The sequence below is a fragment of the Hemicordylus capensis genome, chromosome 14 (genome assembly GCF_027244095.1).
Source record: "Hemicordylus capensis ecotype Gifberg chromosome 14, rHemCap1.1.pri, whole genome shotgun sequence".
Lineage (NCBI taxonomy): Eukaryota > Metazoa > Chordata > Lepidosauria > Squamata > Cordylidae > Hemicordylus > Hemicordylus capensis.
In genome coordinates, this window is record NC_069670.1 from 17,629,897 (window position 1) to 17,647,347 (window position 17,451).

Genomic DNA, 17,451 nt, shown 5'->3' on the forward strand with positions numbered 1-17,451 from the left:
GAACAAGCACGCATGGGAATTAACTAGTTAATTAACTAGTTTAAAAGATCAAGAAGTGTGGCTAACTTTTACTAGTGACCTTTTTCAGCTGTTCAACTGAAAACCTCAAAAGAGAGGTTAGGCATAACTTTTTTCCCCCACTTTCCCTCCCCGCAGTCTCCTGTTCGTTCCTGGGCAAGCGGCAGCTTCCCCTGCGGCCTGACTTGCAGTTCCAGGGTTGGGGTGCTGGGATGCATTGCCCTGCCCCCCCCCCCCGAGCCCCAAGTGGTGCATTATTGAGATCCCGCCCAAGTGTGCCCACTGCAGACACTCGATCAAAAAATGAGCTTGCTCCCTTATCCTCATTTTAGCAGGAGGCTACTGAGGTGAGTTTGCCACTGTGTAGCCACCAGGATCATCTCAGTGGTTCATACGAGCATGCAAAAACAGATTGGGCTCCCTTAGCCCGGTTCTGCACACTCGTGTGAAGAGCCTCAGAAAGTAGCATTCCTTCCTGTGAAGATAGTCTCTCAAGAACTACAAGCCCCAGAGTTCCTTCGTTCCTGCTGGCATTTTCTGTGAGCTTGCAGCCAGGTGGGGCAAACGAGGGAACAAGCCCCCAAGCAAGCAAGCCAGCAGAGCCAGTGGGAGCCATTGTTGATGCTGAACTTACAGCCCAAGGAAGATCTGTGAGTAAATAAGGCAGCTTTGATTGACACATTTCAAAGCCTGTCAGAGATTTATGTCAGTGGTCAATATCCTTTCAGAATTCTGGTCACTTTTGCATTCGTGCTAAATTGCCTAAAATAAGTCATTTCATTTTAAAATACACGCATCGTGATACTGTTGAAATGAATGTGTGTTTTTAGAATGTATGTTGAAAAGCGCCTCTGCATGATTGATAAAAGTGCCCTTTTAAGCCCGCCAGTGAAAATTCCTTCTAAAAATGCCCTCCTGGTTCAGCCAGCCTCCTCCTCAAGCCCTGCTCCTCATTCCATGCTGCAGAGCTCCACCGCTTTCTGCACATGCTTGGAATCATTCACTTCTTTATTACGGCGGATACTCCAGGGACTATTTCAAAAATAACAGGAGTGTTTTCACCCGTCAAATTGTCAGATGCAAATTTCAAAATGTAGCTTCTGTTGCAGTTCAACATACCTGTTTGAAGAACTGAACATTCCCTTTCAGACTTTTCTGTAAACTGGTTTTCTCATTTCAGTCCAATTTTGATTTCCAGACACTTCTGTTACTTCAAATTCAGACGTACTTCATACTCTCCCCACATTTGGGTACCTTTTGAGCAACAAAAATTGAAACAAGGGAGGTTCTCTGTGGAAAGAGCTTTAATTGTCATCTGGCTATGACGATCTCCCCTTCCTTGTGCTTACTCTGGTATACCTACAGACCAGACTTTAACAAGGTACTTCATATGTAGAGGCATCTATCCTACAAATTGGTATTACATGTTTTTTAGTTGTTCTAAAATTGTATGGCAATTATAATGGGGATTTCAAGCAAAGCAGTGTGAATTCCAAGTAAATTAGTGTACTTTTTGTGGGCGATGGAGAAGAAACCTGCTAATTGCCTCTGAAAACGAAGAACGGGGCTAGTAGGCAGTTTGCTGTGTTTCATTTCAGCCATGTATTCAACTTTTCAACTAGTTAATTTCTTCTCAGCTAGCTGAAAATGGTATTAGGTAACTTGTAGTTCAAGTTCGTATGTAAGGCTAATAACTAATAACTTTCACCAGCTGAAAATTTTTCATTCGCATTTTCAGCGACTGGGAACAAGAATGGTTTGAAGGCTGTTTAAAAGCCGAGTGCATGGGGATTTGACAGATCTCAGGGAGAGAATCGCATCATGCTCCTGGCCATTGTGGCTGGGGATGATGGGTGTTGTAGTCAAGCAATATATAAGGGTTGCGAAGCCCTGATATAGGCAGAGGCAAGGTTTAAGGTCACCTCCTCCCAGCTGTTTGGGGCTCTGCCTTTTAAATGTTGTTGCCATCCCAAATAGTTTGGTGTCACCCACAAACTCCAGAGAGACCTGGGCTACCACATAGCAGAGAGAGCGGCCTCCGGTGATGAGGGAGGCAGTGGTGGTGGGGCAATCACCCCAATAATGTGTTGCTTCAGGCAACTGCCTCGCCTCCTGAAAAGACCACCCACCCACCCACTTCAGTTGGCAGGAGCCCAGTTAGGGCTTCTGGTATCCTGGGCTAGCTAGACTCCCTTGCTTGCGGAAGCCCCCTTCGTGCGAACTTGGTGGACTTGGGCACGGTGCTTAGACGGCATGGGAAGAAGGGGGGGAGCATGTTGAGACACCCTTCCTTGGGGAGCCTGGGTTGGAAGGGGTGACCTTTTGGTACCCCCCAGTCTGGAGTCCCACCTGCTCTCTGGCTTGCATCAGGCTGATAGAGCATCAGCTGCCAAGATCCTTCTGGGGACTGGATCTGTCTGGGGAACGTGCACCATTCAGGGATGCTGCGTGGGGGCTGGGGACCTCCTCCATCCGCCGCAGCCGCCTGCCGCCAACTGGTGGAATTAGCATATAGATAGGCAGGTTTATCTCCCAGGCGGATGTCAGTGCCTTCCTACGGGCTTCTCTGTGGCCGACGGCTACTAATAGCCACCCAGCTTCACCTGCCCTCTGCTCCCTCCCAGCTGGAATTCTTTCTTTTTTTATATAAACACCAAAAAAGCAGCAAAAATGTGCAAAAACAACAGCAACAACCCAGGACACCAGTTGACCTACTCTGGGTTGCTGCCCCCCACCAGTATCCCCTGCCCTCTGCTTGGTTTGTCATTTATCTGGTGGGGGGGCAGAGACCACAGCTCAAAGTTCACTTTCTTATGCTCCCCCAAAACGCAGAACCCACAGCTTACCCTGTGGGGCCTGGCTGTGTCCCTCTCCACTGCTTTCCCCTTGGTTCCCCTCCAGTTTCAGTTGAGGTGGTATTTATCAAAGCAGGCTCAGCACTGCACCAGGCAACATGCAATTTTCAATTTGCCGTACGTTTAGGTTAATTAAAATGCCATATGAGTTATTTGGGTGGGGAGGGAAACGTGGCACTAAATAATCATGACAGCCATAAAAAAAATGGTCCCCCCCCTGCAATCAACAGCTACAGCTGCTGCGCTTTCTACAATGCTGCACTTTTATTTTGGTCTTCCCAGGGAGCCAAAGCATTAGCAATGTGGGTTCAGTTCTGGTTCAGATTCAAGGCAACCCGGAGATTTTTGATTCAGGTTCGGTTGTGGTTCACTCACAGAACCTCTCTGGATGGCTTTGGGGTTCAGGCTTGGTTCGCCTCCCTGGCCTTCCTCACAACCACCATGTGGAAAGGGCTCTTGATGCTCCCCGATGAGAAAATAAGATTGGATGCAACCCCACCTGTGAAGTCCCAGCGACAGCAACAGGCTCCCTCCCAGATCCCTCGCCCAAGAACACGGACAGATACTTCAGGCCTGTTTCCACAGTAGCTGGTGACTGCAGGGAAAAGCCTGCCCCCTACCACCAACACACACACACACACACACACACACTGTCCCACATGCTGTAGCTCAGTGACAGAGCGTCTGCGTTGCATGCAGAAGGTCCCAGGTTCAGTCCCTGGCAGCGTCTCCAGGTAGGGCTGAGCACGATTCCTGCCTAAAGCCCTGGAGAGTTGCTGCCAGTCACTGCAGACAGTACTGAGCTATCCTGAGACTTCAAGAGGCCAAAAAGGTCCCCAAAGGTTGCACCAACCCCACACCAGGTGAGATTGACCCGGTCGAAATCACCAGGTGCCATGAGTCCCCCCTACCCCCCCCCCCCAAAAAAAAGGTTTTTGATCTTCTTAAATGTTGCTGTTTGATTGTTTTGGTTGTAGACCAGTTTAAGAAAATGATATTTTAAAAGGCAGCATGGAAATCTGTGAATCAATCCATCCGTCAGAAAGTAACGATAAATACAGAGGCAGCTTCAGAGCAAACAGCTCCAGTAGATTCCCAATATGTGAGTCGAGAAGATAGATGCACACACCAGAGGAGCAGCCACATTCCCCCAGGGTCACATCTGTCTGAGCTAACTACCTCTCTCTCTCTCTCTCTCTCTCTCTCTCTCTCTCTCTCTCACACACACACACACACACCCATCCAAACTCAAAGCCTCGTGTGCGTTCCTTGAGCTAGCTTGGCCATTGCACACATTGACGGACATTATCCTGGGGTGCAGCAGCAGCAGCTTCCTATGGGGGCTCTTTAGCCTCCAGGAGAGATGGCAGTGAAGAAGCCACCATTTTGATTTGGTGGGGCCAGGAAATGTCCTCCTTGGTGGGCCTTTTGGTTAGAAGGCACCCTCGGCGCCACTCTGTTCCCCACAAGGGTTTCCCAGGGACTCTGTCCTGGAAAGCGTGTGGTCAGGTTGTGGAGGGGCGGCGCCTCTGAACCTGGGCACCCCCCTTCTCGCCCAAGCCGCCCCTCCCGCCTTCCACTCATCAGGGCTGCGGGGGCTCAGACGGGTCGGGGCCCCTTTTCCTAGCATGCTGACATTCTTCCCTCCCTCTCCTGCCCACAGACTCTGCACATGGTCAGATAGACATGGTGCTCTGGCTCAAATTAGGGGTGAGGTGGGCTGCAGGGCTCAATCCTGAGAGGGCAGTGGGTAAAAATGGGGAAGGGGAGGTGGCAGAGAGCCAGGCCTCCCGGGTCCTGTTCCCCCGAGGCTTTGCAGAAAGCCTGTCAAGACATCTGGTGTCTTATCTCCCATCTTTCCCATTCCAGCAGCAGAGAATCCTGCTCTGCTTGATAGAAAAAGCCGTCTTGGTTAACGGCTGAGAACATATCCTCTGTCCCCAAACCCCTCAAATCCGCAAAGGACAAAAGACCCAGAATTGCAGGTCTCTCTCGTGTGATTTCAGAATTGACGTTGGTTGCCGGAGGGGTGGGGCTGGGGGCCACAAGGAGAGGGGGGTCAGAGGGCTGGCCGGGGGTCGGAGGGGGGATTTGGAGGTGCCAAGAAAAGAAGAGAAATGAATCTAGAGAGACAGAGACATTTTAAAGAAAAGCAGAGATGCAGAGAAAGATGTTAAAAGAAAAGAAAAAAAAAGTTGTTTTTCCTCCAAAAAACATTCTTACCTAGTTTTCTTTTTTGTAATTTTTTTTCTTCATGCTAATATCACATGGCCTATTTGTTGATGTAAGTTGACTGAATTCCGTGGTTTGCTCTCTTATTTTTAAAAACAAACAGAAAGGGAAAAAAAGAGGAAAAAAGGAAGAAAAAAAAGTCTTAGTATTTAGGAGGAGAGGATGGGAAGAGAAGCAGCAAGTGAGGGTTTATTGCTCTTAATTCTGCTGTTTTATCTGTTTAATTTTTTGCGCATTAAATGACTATTGTTTAATTCTTTTTTCCTTTGATTATGATTTCTCTAGACTTATCTTTCAATGTGTTGCAAAGGCAAGGAGAGAAGCTAGAGGCCAGGGATGGAGACGGAGGGGTTTGGCTTAGCTATAACTCGTGGCTTGAGTTGTCTTGTGTCAAAGGGACAAGCCGCCGGCAAAAGCCGCTAACCCGCTTTCCTCTTCTGTCTCTCCCCCTTTTCTCTCTGTTCTAGGAGGTGAATTAGTATTGCCCATAATAACCGAAGACTCACTAGACACCCCTCCAATTGCCACCCGGTCTCCATTCATCCCCCCGCCTCCCACCTTTGGCCCCTTCCTCACTGTAGTCGAAACCACCAAAGACACCCTTTCCCCGCCATCCCATCCGAGGCCCCCCTGCTTGGCCGACCAAGACGACAGCGACTGCGAAGAGGGGATCGAGGCCTCCGGTTACGCCTCAGGCGAGGTCTTCGACTCCAGCCTGCCCCCTACTGACGACGAAGATTTTTACACCACTTTCCCCCTGGTCACGGATAGAACCCTAATTGGCCGGCCCGAAGGAGCGTCCAAAAAAGCCCAAGGATATCGCCCCAACCTTAGGACAGGACTGCCGGCTTCGCCCTCCGTCCCCGACCTCTTGACCTCCACCACTTCTCCCAATCTGGTCCGTAACATCCCTGCCGGCAAAATGAACAACCGGGAGCCCCTCAAGCCCCACCCAGATCAGTACCCTCCCCTGTCCACCTCCTTTGAACCTGACAAGCTGAACAGGCTTAAGTACCCAGGTATAACCTCTTCCCCCAATTTCCACAATCTGCCCACAGCTAACCCCACCGGCCCCGGGGAGAGGGGGCCCCCAGGAGCAGTGGAGGTCATCCGGGAGTCCAGCAGCACCACCGGCATGGTGGTCGGCATCGTGGCGGCGGCCGCCCTCTGCATCCTCATCCTCCTCTATGCCATGTACAAATACCGGAACCGGGACGAAGGCTCCTACCAGGTGGACCAAAGCCGGAACTACATCAGTAACTCGGCGCAGAGCAATGGCACAGTGGTCAAGGAAAAGCCAGCCACTGCCACCAAAACGCCCAACAAGAGCAAGAAAAACAAAGACAAGGAATATTATGTCTGAGCCCCTCCCCGGCCCCCCGATCCCTGTGTGTGCTCGAGAGACCAGCACCCAACAGACACACGCAGTGAAACCACCCAGACCTACACACACCCAAACTTTCTGGAGAGGAGATCACCCAAATCCATCCTTTCCCTCCCTCATCAAAGAGCAGCCAACTGGTGGCACCCTTCGACGCCAACCTCCATCCTCTTTGGTTTGCTCATTCCTGGTTGGTTGGTTTTTAAGCCCTTCCCTCGCAAAAAAAAAAAAAAAAACCACACACACAAAAACCCACAAGTAGTCAATCAAGCCAACAAGCTCACAGGGCCTACTTCCCCCACTTCCACCCCGACCTCTTTCCGATCCTGCAGGGTTTTTTCCTCAGGCAACCTGAGGAGAAGGGAAGATAAAGCGGCAAAGCGCTTGCCTAAGAGTCGCCGTAGATATTACGTGTCGGCTCCGATGCTCGGAAAGAAGGATCAAGGGGGGGGAAACGGATTTCAGAAGGTGGCCTTCCTAGGTGAGGTTGAAGCCGGGATCTGTGTGCATGAGAGTCACGGCCCCTCTTTGCGAGGGGCTTTGGTACTTCTTGATGTGGGAAACAAACTGGGGTCCAGCCACTTGGCCTCATCCCATCCCCTCACTCTGAAACAGAGATCCCCAGCTGGAGCCAAGCTCTTAACTCTCTGCTGAACCCTAAATGGACTGGGGAGAGAGGAACAAAGGCCCCAAACCACATGCCCTCTCTCGGAAGTATCTCAAGCAAAAGGGTCTATCCTTTCTATCTTTTCTCCTCCCCCCCCCCCTTCGTTAATGTGTCAGAGTCTTGGAAATGTGTGGAATAAATCAAAACAAAAAGAATTTTGAAAAGAAATACTACTAATTATAACAAAGCAGGTAATGTGGATTTTTGCTCATGCTGTCGGACTGGGAATAGTCCCCTTTCCAACAGCCACCTGATATCCTGTCTTGTAATAAAAGGGGGAGTCAAGTTGAGGTGGTTTTTTTCTTTTCCTTTTTGTTTTCAAGACAAAACGTTTTGACATCCATCGTTCAGTGCAGTTGGGAGCAGTTTTGGGGTGCAGCTGCATTGTGCGTGGAGTCGGGGGGGTGAACCAAGTCTCTCCGGGGGGGGTTGCTTTACAGGGGTCCAAATGAACCATTCTTAAATCCCTTCCCTTTTCCCCTTCACACTCCCCTGTATCAAGGTGCTATATTGTGATCTTTCTTTGTGTTAAAAGCATGGAAAACTCAACGTTGACTTTTAATTTCGTTTTGCTTTGTCAAAGGCGGAAAAAAGTCCACACAAAGACATCAAAAAGTGCGTGGAGCCAAACAAGGAAATTCCTTTGTATTTAGCAACGATGAAACGGTGTCCGCTTCCAAATGGCCAGCGGAGTAGAAGGGCGTGTTTGTCCGTGTGCACGACTGTGAGGTTTTGGCTAACCTTTCCTCCCTTTCAGCAGCCTTCCTGGGTCTTCCAAAAAAAAAAAAAAAAAGACACCGAGAGGAAGCCATAGATAACTCTGCACAGAGATCTATCTATCTATAAATATATATATATACATAGATCTATATATATAAAAAGATATATAAGATATTAAAGAATATATGAAGAGTTTAGTAAGAAAGGCGCTGAGAGCATTTGCATGAAGGGTCAGTTAGTGGCGTTTGGCACCTGCATTTCTGACGTTTTGAGACCATGGAAGGTGGAAGACAGGGTCGGCCCTACCATTAGGCAAGACAAGGCAGTTGGCTTCAGATGGCAGGATTTAAAGGGCAGTTCGTTGTGAGTTTTGCCAACGTGTCCTGCCTCTGCACATGTGGTGGCTCTGTCCGGTGGCTTCTATTTGCCACTAGCTCACCGCCTGAATAAAGGAGGGTGACAGAGAGGTGGTGTCTTTGCCAGATCTATGCACACAGGGCTTTGCAGAGCTGGGGTTGCATGTCCCCAAGGGTTTTGGTGGGCCTTTTCCTGTCTCCTACCTTGAATCAGCAGACCTGTTGGAGTGCTTGCTACTTCTAAATGTCTAGGGCATAGAGAGATCTTTCCCAGCAGAAGCTGACATCTTGGCCTTACTTCACTGACTGCTGGAGTTAGGAATGTGCACAGGCAGGCCTCACATAAGATCATAAAAACGGCCCTGCTGGATCAGTCCCAAGGCCTGTCTAGTCCAGTATCCTGTTTCCCATAGTGGCCCACCAGATGCCACTGAGAAACCACAGATTGCTGAGGGCACAGCTTCTCTCCTGCTGTAGTTCCCCTGCAACTGGGATTCAGAGGGATCTTGCCTCTGAGGCTGGAGGTGGCCTACAGTTACCAGACTAGTAGCCATGGATAGACCTTTCCTCCATGAATTTGCCCAAGCCCCTTTTAAAGTCATGCAGGCTGGTGGCCATCACCACATCCCGTGGCAGGTAATTCCATAGATTAATTATGCGCTGTGCAATGTTCTCTCTAATTTTTTTCATCTGTGCACGGAATGAGTTGTGTTCTGGGCGGGAGGAACAAGGCAGTGTGTGTGCATGTGAATTCAGAGTGGGGCTTTCCTGATACAACCTGAGCAGGACCTAAAATTGACTGAACGGACATCAAAAAATGTGTGAGTATGCGCACGCCTTAGAGGGAACCCTGGCTCTGTGTGAAAAAGTACTTCTTTTTGTCGGTCCCAAATTTCCCAGCCTTCAGTTTCATGGGGTGACCACTGGTTCTAGTGAGAGAGAGAGAAAGATTTATCTCTGTCCACACTTTCTACTCCATGCATCATTTTATAAATCTCTATTGTGCCTCCCCGTAGTCGCCTCTTCTCCAAATGAAAAAGCCCCAGATGCCTTGCCTCATAGGGAAGGTGCTCCCAGCCCCTGATCATCTGGGTTGTCCTCTGCTGCACCTTCCCCAGTTCTGCCGTGTCCTTCTTAAGAGGCAGGTGTTGGGTGCCCTTTAGGGGTACCGGGGGCAGTTGTGCAGCTATAGCCAACAAGGCAACATCTACAGGGAGTTGGACACATGGAAATGGATATGTGAATCCTATGGGGAGCAATGTTGCGCTCATCCCATTTTCAACTTTCCAGCCTTGATTTCAGTGTGGAGAGCATCCCTGTGGGCTGCATCCCGTGTTCCTTACAGGGAGAGGCCAAACTAGACGAGGATGGGTGACCTGTGTTGTTAAATACAGGTCTGCCCCAATCTCACACCTGTGGGGACCAAGTGTAATTTAAGGTGGAGAACGGGTTCCAGAGATGAAGAGAGCCAAACCGCTACCACTGCCTGCCACTCTTCTCCGCCCCAGCCTGCCCCCACCCTGAAATCCCTCTCCCCCCTTTTTGGCTCTAAGGCCAGAAGTGAGCCCAGCTCATGGGCCGTTGGGGGAGAACAGCAGGCAGGAGAGGCGTTGGCACGCCTGGTCTCTGTGCCCCTTCCCTGCCGCACTTTATGCACGGCTGAGGCAGGTCTGTGTTTAAAGATGCAGATCTGCCAGCATCTCGTGTAGCTTGGCCCTCGGGGACCTAAGTGTCTGAGGGCCAGCCCTGCTGTCTTAGGTTGAGGAAGGACCTCGTGCCTCAGGAAACTTGATAGGAAATGCCAATAATCCAAGGTGCCCCCCCACACACAGAGGGGAGCAGGAAGGTCTGGCCTCATGCCTTAACAGCCCTCTGACTATTATGGTTGCCTCAGTAGCTCGCCCTATGGCACGTGTGAGAATGTGGCTGGGATACAGTGAGGGTCTTAGCAGCATTTGTTGACACAGGCTTGTGGGTCTGTTAAATCCCCTCCCCTCCCCAAGTGCATATTATCGGACTGGGCTCCTCATGCAAACCCCCGTGAAGTCTGGGGCCTGAGCACTGCCGTCTTGCCATGTGGCTCGTGTGGGTCCAAATGGAGCCCCACTGCAGACCTTAGGGAAGCGACTCCCATCTTCTGTTGTGCTTGCGTCCAGGTACCAAGTCCACCGCATTCTGTGCCAAGTACACACGTTGTGTGGACAACCCTAACACGTCCTTTTGGAAACGAATCTTGAGTCCTTGACCTCTTAAACGTGGGGCAGAGATTTGTGTGCACTGCTGTATGTACATGAAACATAATGAGCGAATGACCAGGCAGGCCAGCCTTCTGTGGGCATCGTACCCGGGCTGTAAACATGCGCAGCGTCTTGTGTGACTAGCCCCGTGGTGGCTCAGTGGTGCCTGGGATGGAGTCCTGCAGAAGGGAGGATGTCCTAGTGGCCGGCCACGGCAGCAATAGGACCAAAAGGAACTGGCAGAGCTTCCCACACTCCACTCAAGGCAAAGGAGTTCTGTCCCATTCGGGAGCCAGAAACTGTACTTCAAAGGTCTAGAAAACTCTGGGTTTTAATCCCCGATATGGGTGGAAACAGCATAAATGCAAAAATCTGAAAATTGGTCGCATATTGGAATTGACCCTCTACAGGCTCTTTCTTTTAGAATGTCTTTTAAAATCTTCCTTTAAAATTTTTGTTTTCAGGGGTGCTCTGAACCCTCATACATCTTGATGATGAGTTTAAAGGCAATAATGTTAAGTATGATCTTGCCTCTTTAAAAAATTTCTTTTAGATAAACCATAACTGGGAATGCTCGGGGGGGGGGACACAAACCTAGGAGGTTATAAATTAAACCTTTTGCAAGCAAATGCAGTTGTAGAGGTTTTTCCTGCAGATTCATTTTGGGTTTAGTTCTGGCTAACCAGCTTTAAGGTAGTTTCCATGTGCTACAAAATGTGGGGCTGCACCTCCTGCCCCCCCCACCAATGAGGGGCCTGTGAGGTTGATGAATTTGTGTGGTAGATCCCACACCACTGCCGTGCCAGGGAACATGTCCCCCCCCCCCACACGCCGCCGCCGCCAGGACAGGCAGCAAAGCCAGATGCCGAAAGGCTGCCCACTCTGACCCAATGCACTATGGCGCTAAATAGCTGAGCATCTAGAGAGTTTCCATAGGTGTGCTTCTCTCCTGGTTACGCGGTAGCTGCTGCCACCCCCTCAGCTCCACAAGGCTGTCTGAGGAAGACCAAAGTAGCAAGTGGGGAGAGCCTTCCTGCCTCCCATTTGAAGTAGCAGCTTCCTCCTCGGTGGGTGGGTGAGACGGAATGTTCAGTGCCTGGCCCTCTGTTGGTGCTATAAAACCATGTAGATGATCCCGTCCTTGAATGTCTCTTACTGGCCCAATGGAAACTAGCACTGCACTCCCACCCCAGACACCCGCGTACCTGCTTGTCAAGAGTTTTCTGCCAAGGGTATGGGAATCCAGTCCTTAAGGTGGCACCCCCTTGACAAACCCCTTGGAGACCAATGGAGGAAACGTGATGTTTTCTAGAGGAGCTGTGGGGTAATCTGAAGAACGGAGGCAAGTGTGAGGAGAGGCTGTTGGTCCTTCTGGAGCCGAGAGAGGTGTGTGGTTATCTGTGTGAGAGAGGAAGATGTGAGAATTGTTGTGTAGTTTGGAGTTGTGGGCTGGGGGTGGCCAGAAGTCTTGGGGTAGGAGGTGGTCACAGCCAGGTGTCCCATGGGGAACCATCCTCAGCCCCAACCAGACACTGGAGGGCCCTGGGCTCCCAAAACAGAAGCAACGAGGGGGGTGAAACACAAGCAAGATAATCACTTTTATGAGGACCCCAGGGGGGAGACTTCTGCACTACACAGAATGCTTCCTCCATGAGGCGTTGGAGGAAAGAGAGGCAACGCTGCTTCTTGGGTTCAGGCCTGGAATTCCCCTGGCTTTTTCATGCCTTCATTTCCAGCCCTAAGACGGAGGGAGCAGTTGGAACAGACACTTGCCCGTCTAGCCCGATGAAGAATTCTGTGTAATGCAGACACTTGGACCTGGCATTTTTGTTGGCCCAAATAATAAGCAACCCCTCACTTGCCTAGTGGGGGCCAACCGAGCAAAGTGGAGCAACAGCCTCTTCTCCAAGTTGGGTATAGGCCATTCCTCTGTCCTCTCAGTCCGTGGATTTCCTGCTCAGAAACCGCTGAGAATGGAAGTAAACCTTTTGCAATTCTGTAACCCTAACAAACCTTTTGACTCGTGTGGGGCAGGGTGAAGAGGCAGCATTTGGGCGCTTTTCCACGTGAATAACTTCAGATGGATTTGAGGGGATTGTGTCTTTGGTTGATGAAAAAGTTAGCTCTCGGTGGTCGGCTGCAGATCTGCCTCATCCAAAGACAACTGGGCCCAATTTGCAGAGACTGGGGGCAGGGGAGCTACTAACCTCGAGTTTTCATTTTCCTTAATTTTCATGGTTTTTGTTTCCTTCACAGTCTTCAGCTGTTTATAAGGCAGGTGCTTCTGCCCATTTCTATGAGAGTATAATGAACATTATTACCAAATGTAAATTTATTTGTACATTATTAATATTTTATTTTTATCTGGGGAGGGGACATGCAGAAGGTTGAAAACTCCATAGGGAAAAACACACACACCCTGAGATCAACACCCTCTTTTTAAAAATAAAATAAAGAGAAGGGGGGAAATTCTATTCATTTTGACAATGAAATCCTGACATTTTTTCATTATTATTTTTTTAAAGACATTCCATTTGGGGGTGGAAATCAGGTTTTGTTTTGTTTTGATTTTTTGTAATGGATACTTTTTTTAAACAAAAATTACCTTTCCTGTTCGTTTGTTTTTTTTCTGGGGAGGGGTTGGGGGGGATAAACTGTGATTCTGCATATTTACCCTGTAAAATTCCTGTATTCTTCAATGTTATTGTAAAGTGTTACTGATAAAAATGATTATGAACAAAGTCCAACCCATGTACATTTAGCACAAAGGGGAATACAATTGATTCTATACTTCGTAAATTGTTCTAGTCTTTATTTTGTATGGGTGGTTCTTGTGCTGAATTGGAACAATCTTTCTTAACTTTCCAGTTCAGCTTGAGTTCAAACACTTTCAAAAATGTATCCTTAACTGATTCAACCACTTTGAGCTAGATCAGATAAATGACATACAAAATAATGTCACACAGACTCTTATGCTTTCAATGTAATCCCTACATAATGGTAAATATTTAACTGGAGAAGTTATATGGATCCAACTCTGTTCTGCACCGGTTGGAATAAAGTGTCCCATTCTGGGCATCACCTTTTAAGAAGGACATTGATAAATGGATTCAGAGCAGGGCGAACAAGATGGTGAGAGGTCTGGAAACCAAGTCCTAAGGAAAGATGTGATAGCTGTCTTTAGATACATGGATGTGCTGTTCCATAGAAGGAGGTGTAGATTTTTTTCTCTCTGTGGCTCTTGAGGGCAGGATGACAACCAGTGGGTTGAAATTATAAGGCAGCAGTTGGACATCAGGTGGAATTTCCTAACTGTAGTAGCTATTTGACTGTGGAACAGTCTGCCTCATTCATTAACCAGCTACTTTTCACAGGAGGTATCCAGACAGTCTGTCTGTCTATTTATTTATTTAGCATATTTTTATACCACCCAAAACTTATGGCTCTGGGCGGTTTACAATAAAACAAAATAAATGACAACAGAAAAAGTTAAAACATTACAACAATTTAAAATTTCTAAACTGTTAAAACTATTAAAACCGTATTTAATTAAATGCCTGGGCGAACAGATGCGTCTTTAAAGACTTTTTAAAAGTTGTCAGAGATGGAGGGGCTCTTGTTTCAGCAGGGAGCGCATCCCAAAACTTCAAGGCAACAGCAGAGTAGTCACCAGACGAGCCAGTGGCAACTGCAGACGGACCACTCCTGGTGATCTCAATGGGTAGTGGGGTTCATAATAGGGGGAGGGAATTTAGTAATTTAATTGTGATTTCCCCCTCAATCAGGCCTACCACCTCTTTGACCTTGGAGACCAGCGCCTACAACCTCACCGTATTGCTTTGTAATGCGAGGTCGATCCAAAGTAAGTCTTGAGATCATCCATAACTGACCTGGTATGCCTTACGGAGACCTGGTTGGGAGAGGCTCGTGGCCCTGTTGGGTCCCAGCTCCTCCCAATGGGTTGCTCCATGGTGGAGGAGGTGAGAGGATGTGGGCAGGGAGGTGGGGTGGCTGTGGACTATAAGAATACGGTTTCCCTTACCAGGATCCCTGTCAGGGAGCTGGCCTATATTGAATGTGTGTTCCTAAGTCTAGGGGCCAAGGGTAGATTGGGACTTCTGTTGGTATACTGATCACCCCGTTGTCCAGCGGAGTCCCTAACTGAGCTGACGGTCCTGGTTGTGGAGTTGGCACTGGAGTGGCTGTTGGTGATGGGGAATTTCAATGTCCATTTTGGGACCGGGTTGTCAGGGAGTTCATAGCGGCCATGACGACTATGGCCCTATCCCAAGTGCTCTTTGAACCGATGCATGATGCAGGTCACACCCTCAACTTTGTCTTTTGCTCTGGTCAGGGTGTTGTCCTGTGGGTGGGGACCCCTGTTATCTCCCCACGGTCATGGACGAATCACCATCTGGTTAAGGTAGGACTTGTAGCCACAACCCACCTCTGCAGGGGTGAAGGACCCATTAGGTTGGTCTGCCCGAAGGTCATTGGATCCAATAGGATTCCAAGGAACTTTGGAAGGGTTTCAAGCTAGTCATCTTTCAAGATGACTAGAGCGCAACCTGCTTTCAAGTCAGCCCTGTGGTATTCAGATGAACTGTGGGAGTTGAAGCGGCAAGGTAGAGGAGTAGAGCTCAAGTGGAGGAAGATTTGGTGCAAATCCGATATGCTACACAGAGCATATTTGAGGATCTATGCTCTGGCAGCGCGGACAGCAAAGAAGCGGTTCTTCTCTGCCCACATTGCTTCTGCAAATTCACATCCAGCTGAGTTGTCTAGGGCTGTGAGGGGGCTAGTTCATGCCCCCTCTGCCTTGAATTTGAACTTGAAGCCATTGGTCACTCGCTGTGATGTTTCTAGCAACTTTTTTGCAGATAAAATATCTTGTATTCATGCTGAACTAGACTCCTTTGTTACTGCAGAGTATATTGTAGAGGTGCCCAGCAACCCTTCTTGTAGGACTGAATTGGATCACTTTCCGTTTGTTACTTTCTGAGGATGTGGATAAACTGCTTCGGACTCTGCGCCCCACCACCTGCTCTCTTGACCCTTGCCCAACTTGGTTTATTTCATCTGGCATTCATATTATCAGAGAGGGTCTGGTAAATATAAATGCTTCTCTGAGGGAGGGCAAGATATCTCCTTGTCTTAAGGAGGCTATTATTAGACCCTATTTGAAGAAACCTGCATTGGATCACTCAAAGTTAACGAATTGCAGACCTGTCTCTAATCTTCCTTGGTTGGGCAAGGTGATTGAGCGAGTGGTTGCTTCTCAGCTCCAGGCAGTTTTGGATGAAACAGATTATTTAGTTCCTTTCTAAACTGACTTTTCAGGTGGGCTATGGGGTTGAGACCACCTTGGTTGGCCTGATGGATGATCTCCAGTTGGTGATCAACAGAGGGAGTGTGACTCTGATGAGCCTTTTGGATCTCTCAGTGGCTTTTGATACCATTGACCATGGTATCCTGCTGGGTTGCTTGAAGGAGGTGGGATTGTGTGCCACTGTTTTACAGTGGTTCCTTTTCTAACTCTCTGGCAGATTCCAGATGGTATCACTTAGATATTGTTGTTCTGAAAAGCGAGAGCTAAAGTGTGAGGTTCCACAGGGCTCCATACTGTCTCCAATGCTCTTTACATGAAACCGCTGGGAGAGATCATTGGGAAGTTTAGTCTGGGATGCTATCAATATGCTGATGACACCCAGATCTATTTCTCCATACCAACTTCATCAAGAATTGGCATGACACCCCCCCTTCTCCGCAAGTGCCTGCCTGGAGGCGATACTGGGCTGGATGAGGGATAACAGGCTGAAGTTGAATCCAGACAAGATGGAGGTACTGCCTGTAGGGGGTTGGGATCTAAGAGAGGGTTTAGATCTGCCTGTTCTGGATGGGGTTACACTCTCCCTAAAAGATCAGGTTTATAGTCTGGTAGTGCTCTTGGACAGGGATGTGCACGAACCTGTTTGGAGGCCTTTTTATGGGTCTCTGAAAAGGTTTGAACAGCTGGCAGTTTGGCGGGTTCGAAGGTGGAGGGGAGACACTTTTAAGGGAAGGTGCACTACCCCACCCCACCCCATCCCACATTTCCCCTGCCGGCACTCTCTTAAAAACTGACCCAACGTACCTTCCTGCTGTCCCGCTCCTTCCTTGGTCTGAAGTGACTGGAAGTACTCCAGTACATGTTATGCTTGCTCATGCGCATGTCAGGCGAGTGCTCCGACATGCGCACACACGCATGTTACTTCCAGACTGAGGAGGGAACAGGACAGCAGGGAGGTATGCTGCCACCCCACCAGTCTGGTTTTTAAGAGAGTGCCAGTGAGGAAAATTCGATTGGGGGGGGGTAAGTGCACCCTCCCTAACCTTAAAGGTGTCCCCCCCCCCACTGGTTCCATGCACCTCCCTACTCTTGGATCCCAAACTCTCCCTGGTTTCTCAGGTTGAAGCTGTGGCCAGGAGTGCTTTTTATCAACTTCGGCTGATACGCCAGATGCGTCAATTTCTGGAGACACATGACCTTAAAACGGTGGCACATATGCTGGTAACCTCTAGGCTTATCTACTGTGATGCACTCTACGTGGGGCTGCCTTTGTACATAGTTCAGAAACTACAATCTCTCTCTCTCTCTCTCTCTCTCTCTCTCTCTCTCTCTCTCTATATATATATATATATATATATATATATATATATATATATATATATATATAAATTATCCTGGGTGTGCCTTAGCATGAGGCGCCTGATTGGCTGAGGCAGCACCCAGGAGGATTGGTTGGCAGCAGCGCCAGGTCTCAGAGGCCAGGCGGGAAGGAAACAGGCAGCGGGGGCCAAGCGGCAGCGCCCAGTTGCCAAGGCCAGGTGGGAGGGAAACAAAAAATTACAATCCAGTAAATCTGATATTTACAATTATCCAAATATATGAATGTTTTAACACAAGTATCAATTGAACCTCTTGTAATAAATTTGCATACAATGA

The 17,451-nt window shown here is 48.8% G+C and overlaps 1 protein-coding gene across 24 annotated transcripts in view; it reads left to right on the forward strand.

Moving 5' to 3' along the window:
* NRXN2 (neurexin 2) overlaps nt 1–13,265 on the forward strand; it is a 366,798-nt gene extending 353,533 nt beyond the window's left edge. For 15 of the 24 annotated variants that reach the window (XM_053278159.1, XM_053278167.1, XM_053278160.1 and 12 more), the window contains one exon: nt 5,573–13,265. In XM_053278159.1, coding sequence (XP_053134134.1) covers nt 5,573–6,468 — 896 coding nt within the window. In that variant the 3' untranslated portion in view covers nt 6,469–13,265. The remainder of the gene's footprint in view (nt 1–5,572) is intronic. The other 9 variants (XM_053278172.1, XM_053278176.1, XM_053278173.1 and 6 more) reach the window with 1 other exon arrangement.
* The last annotated feature ends 4,186 nt before the right edge of the window (nt 13,266–17,451 follow it).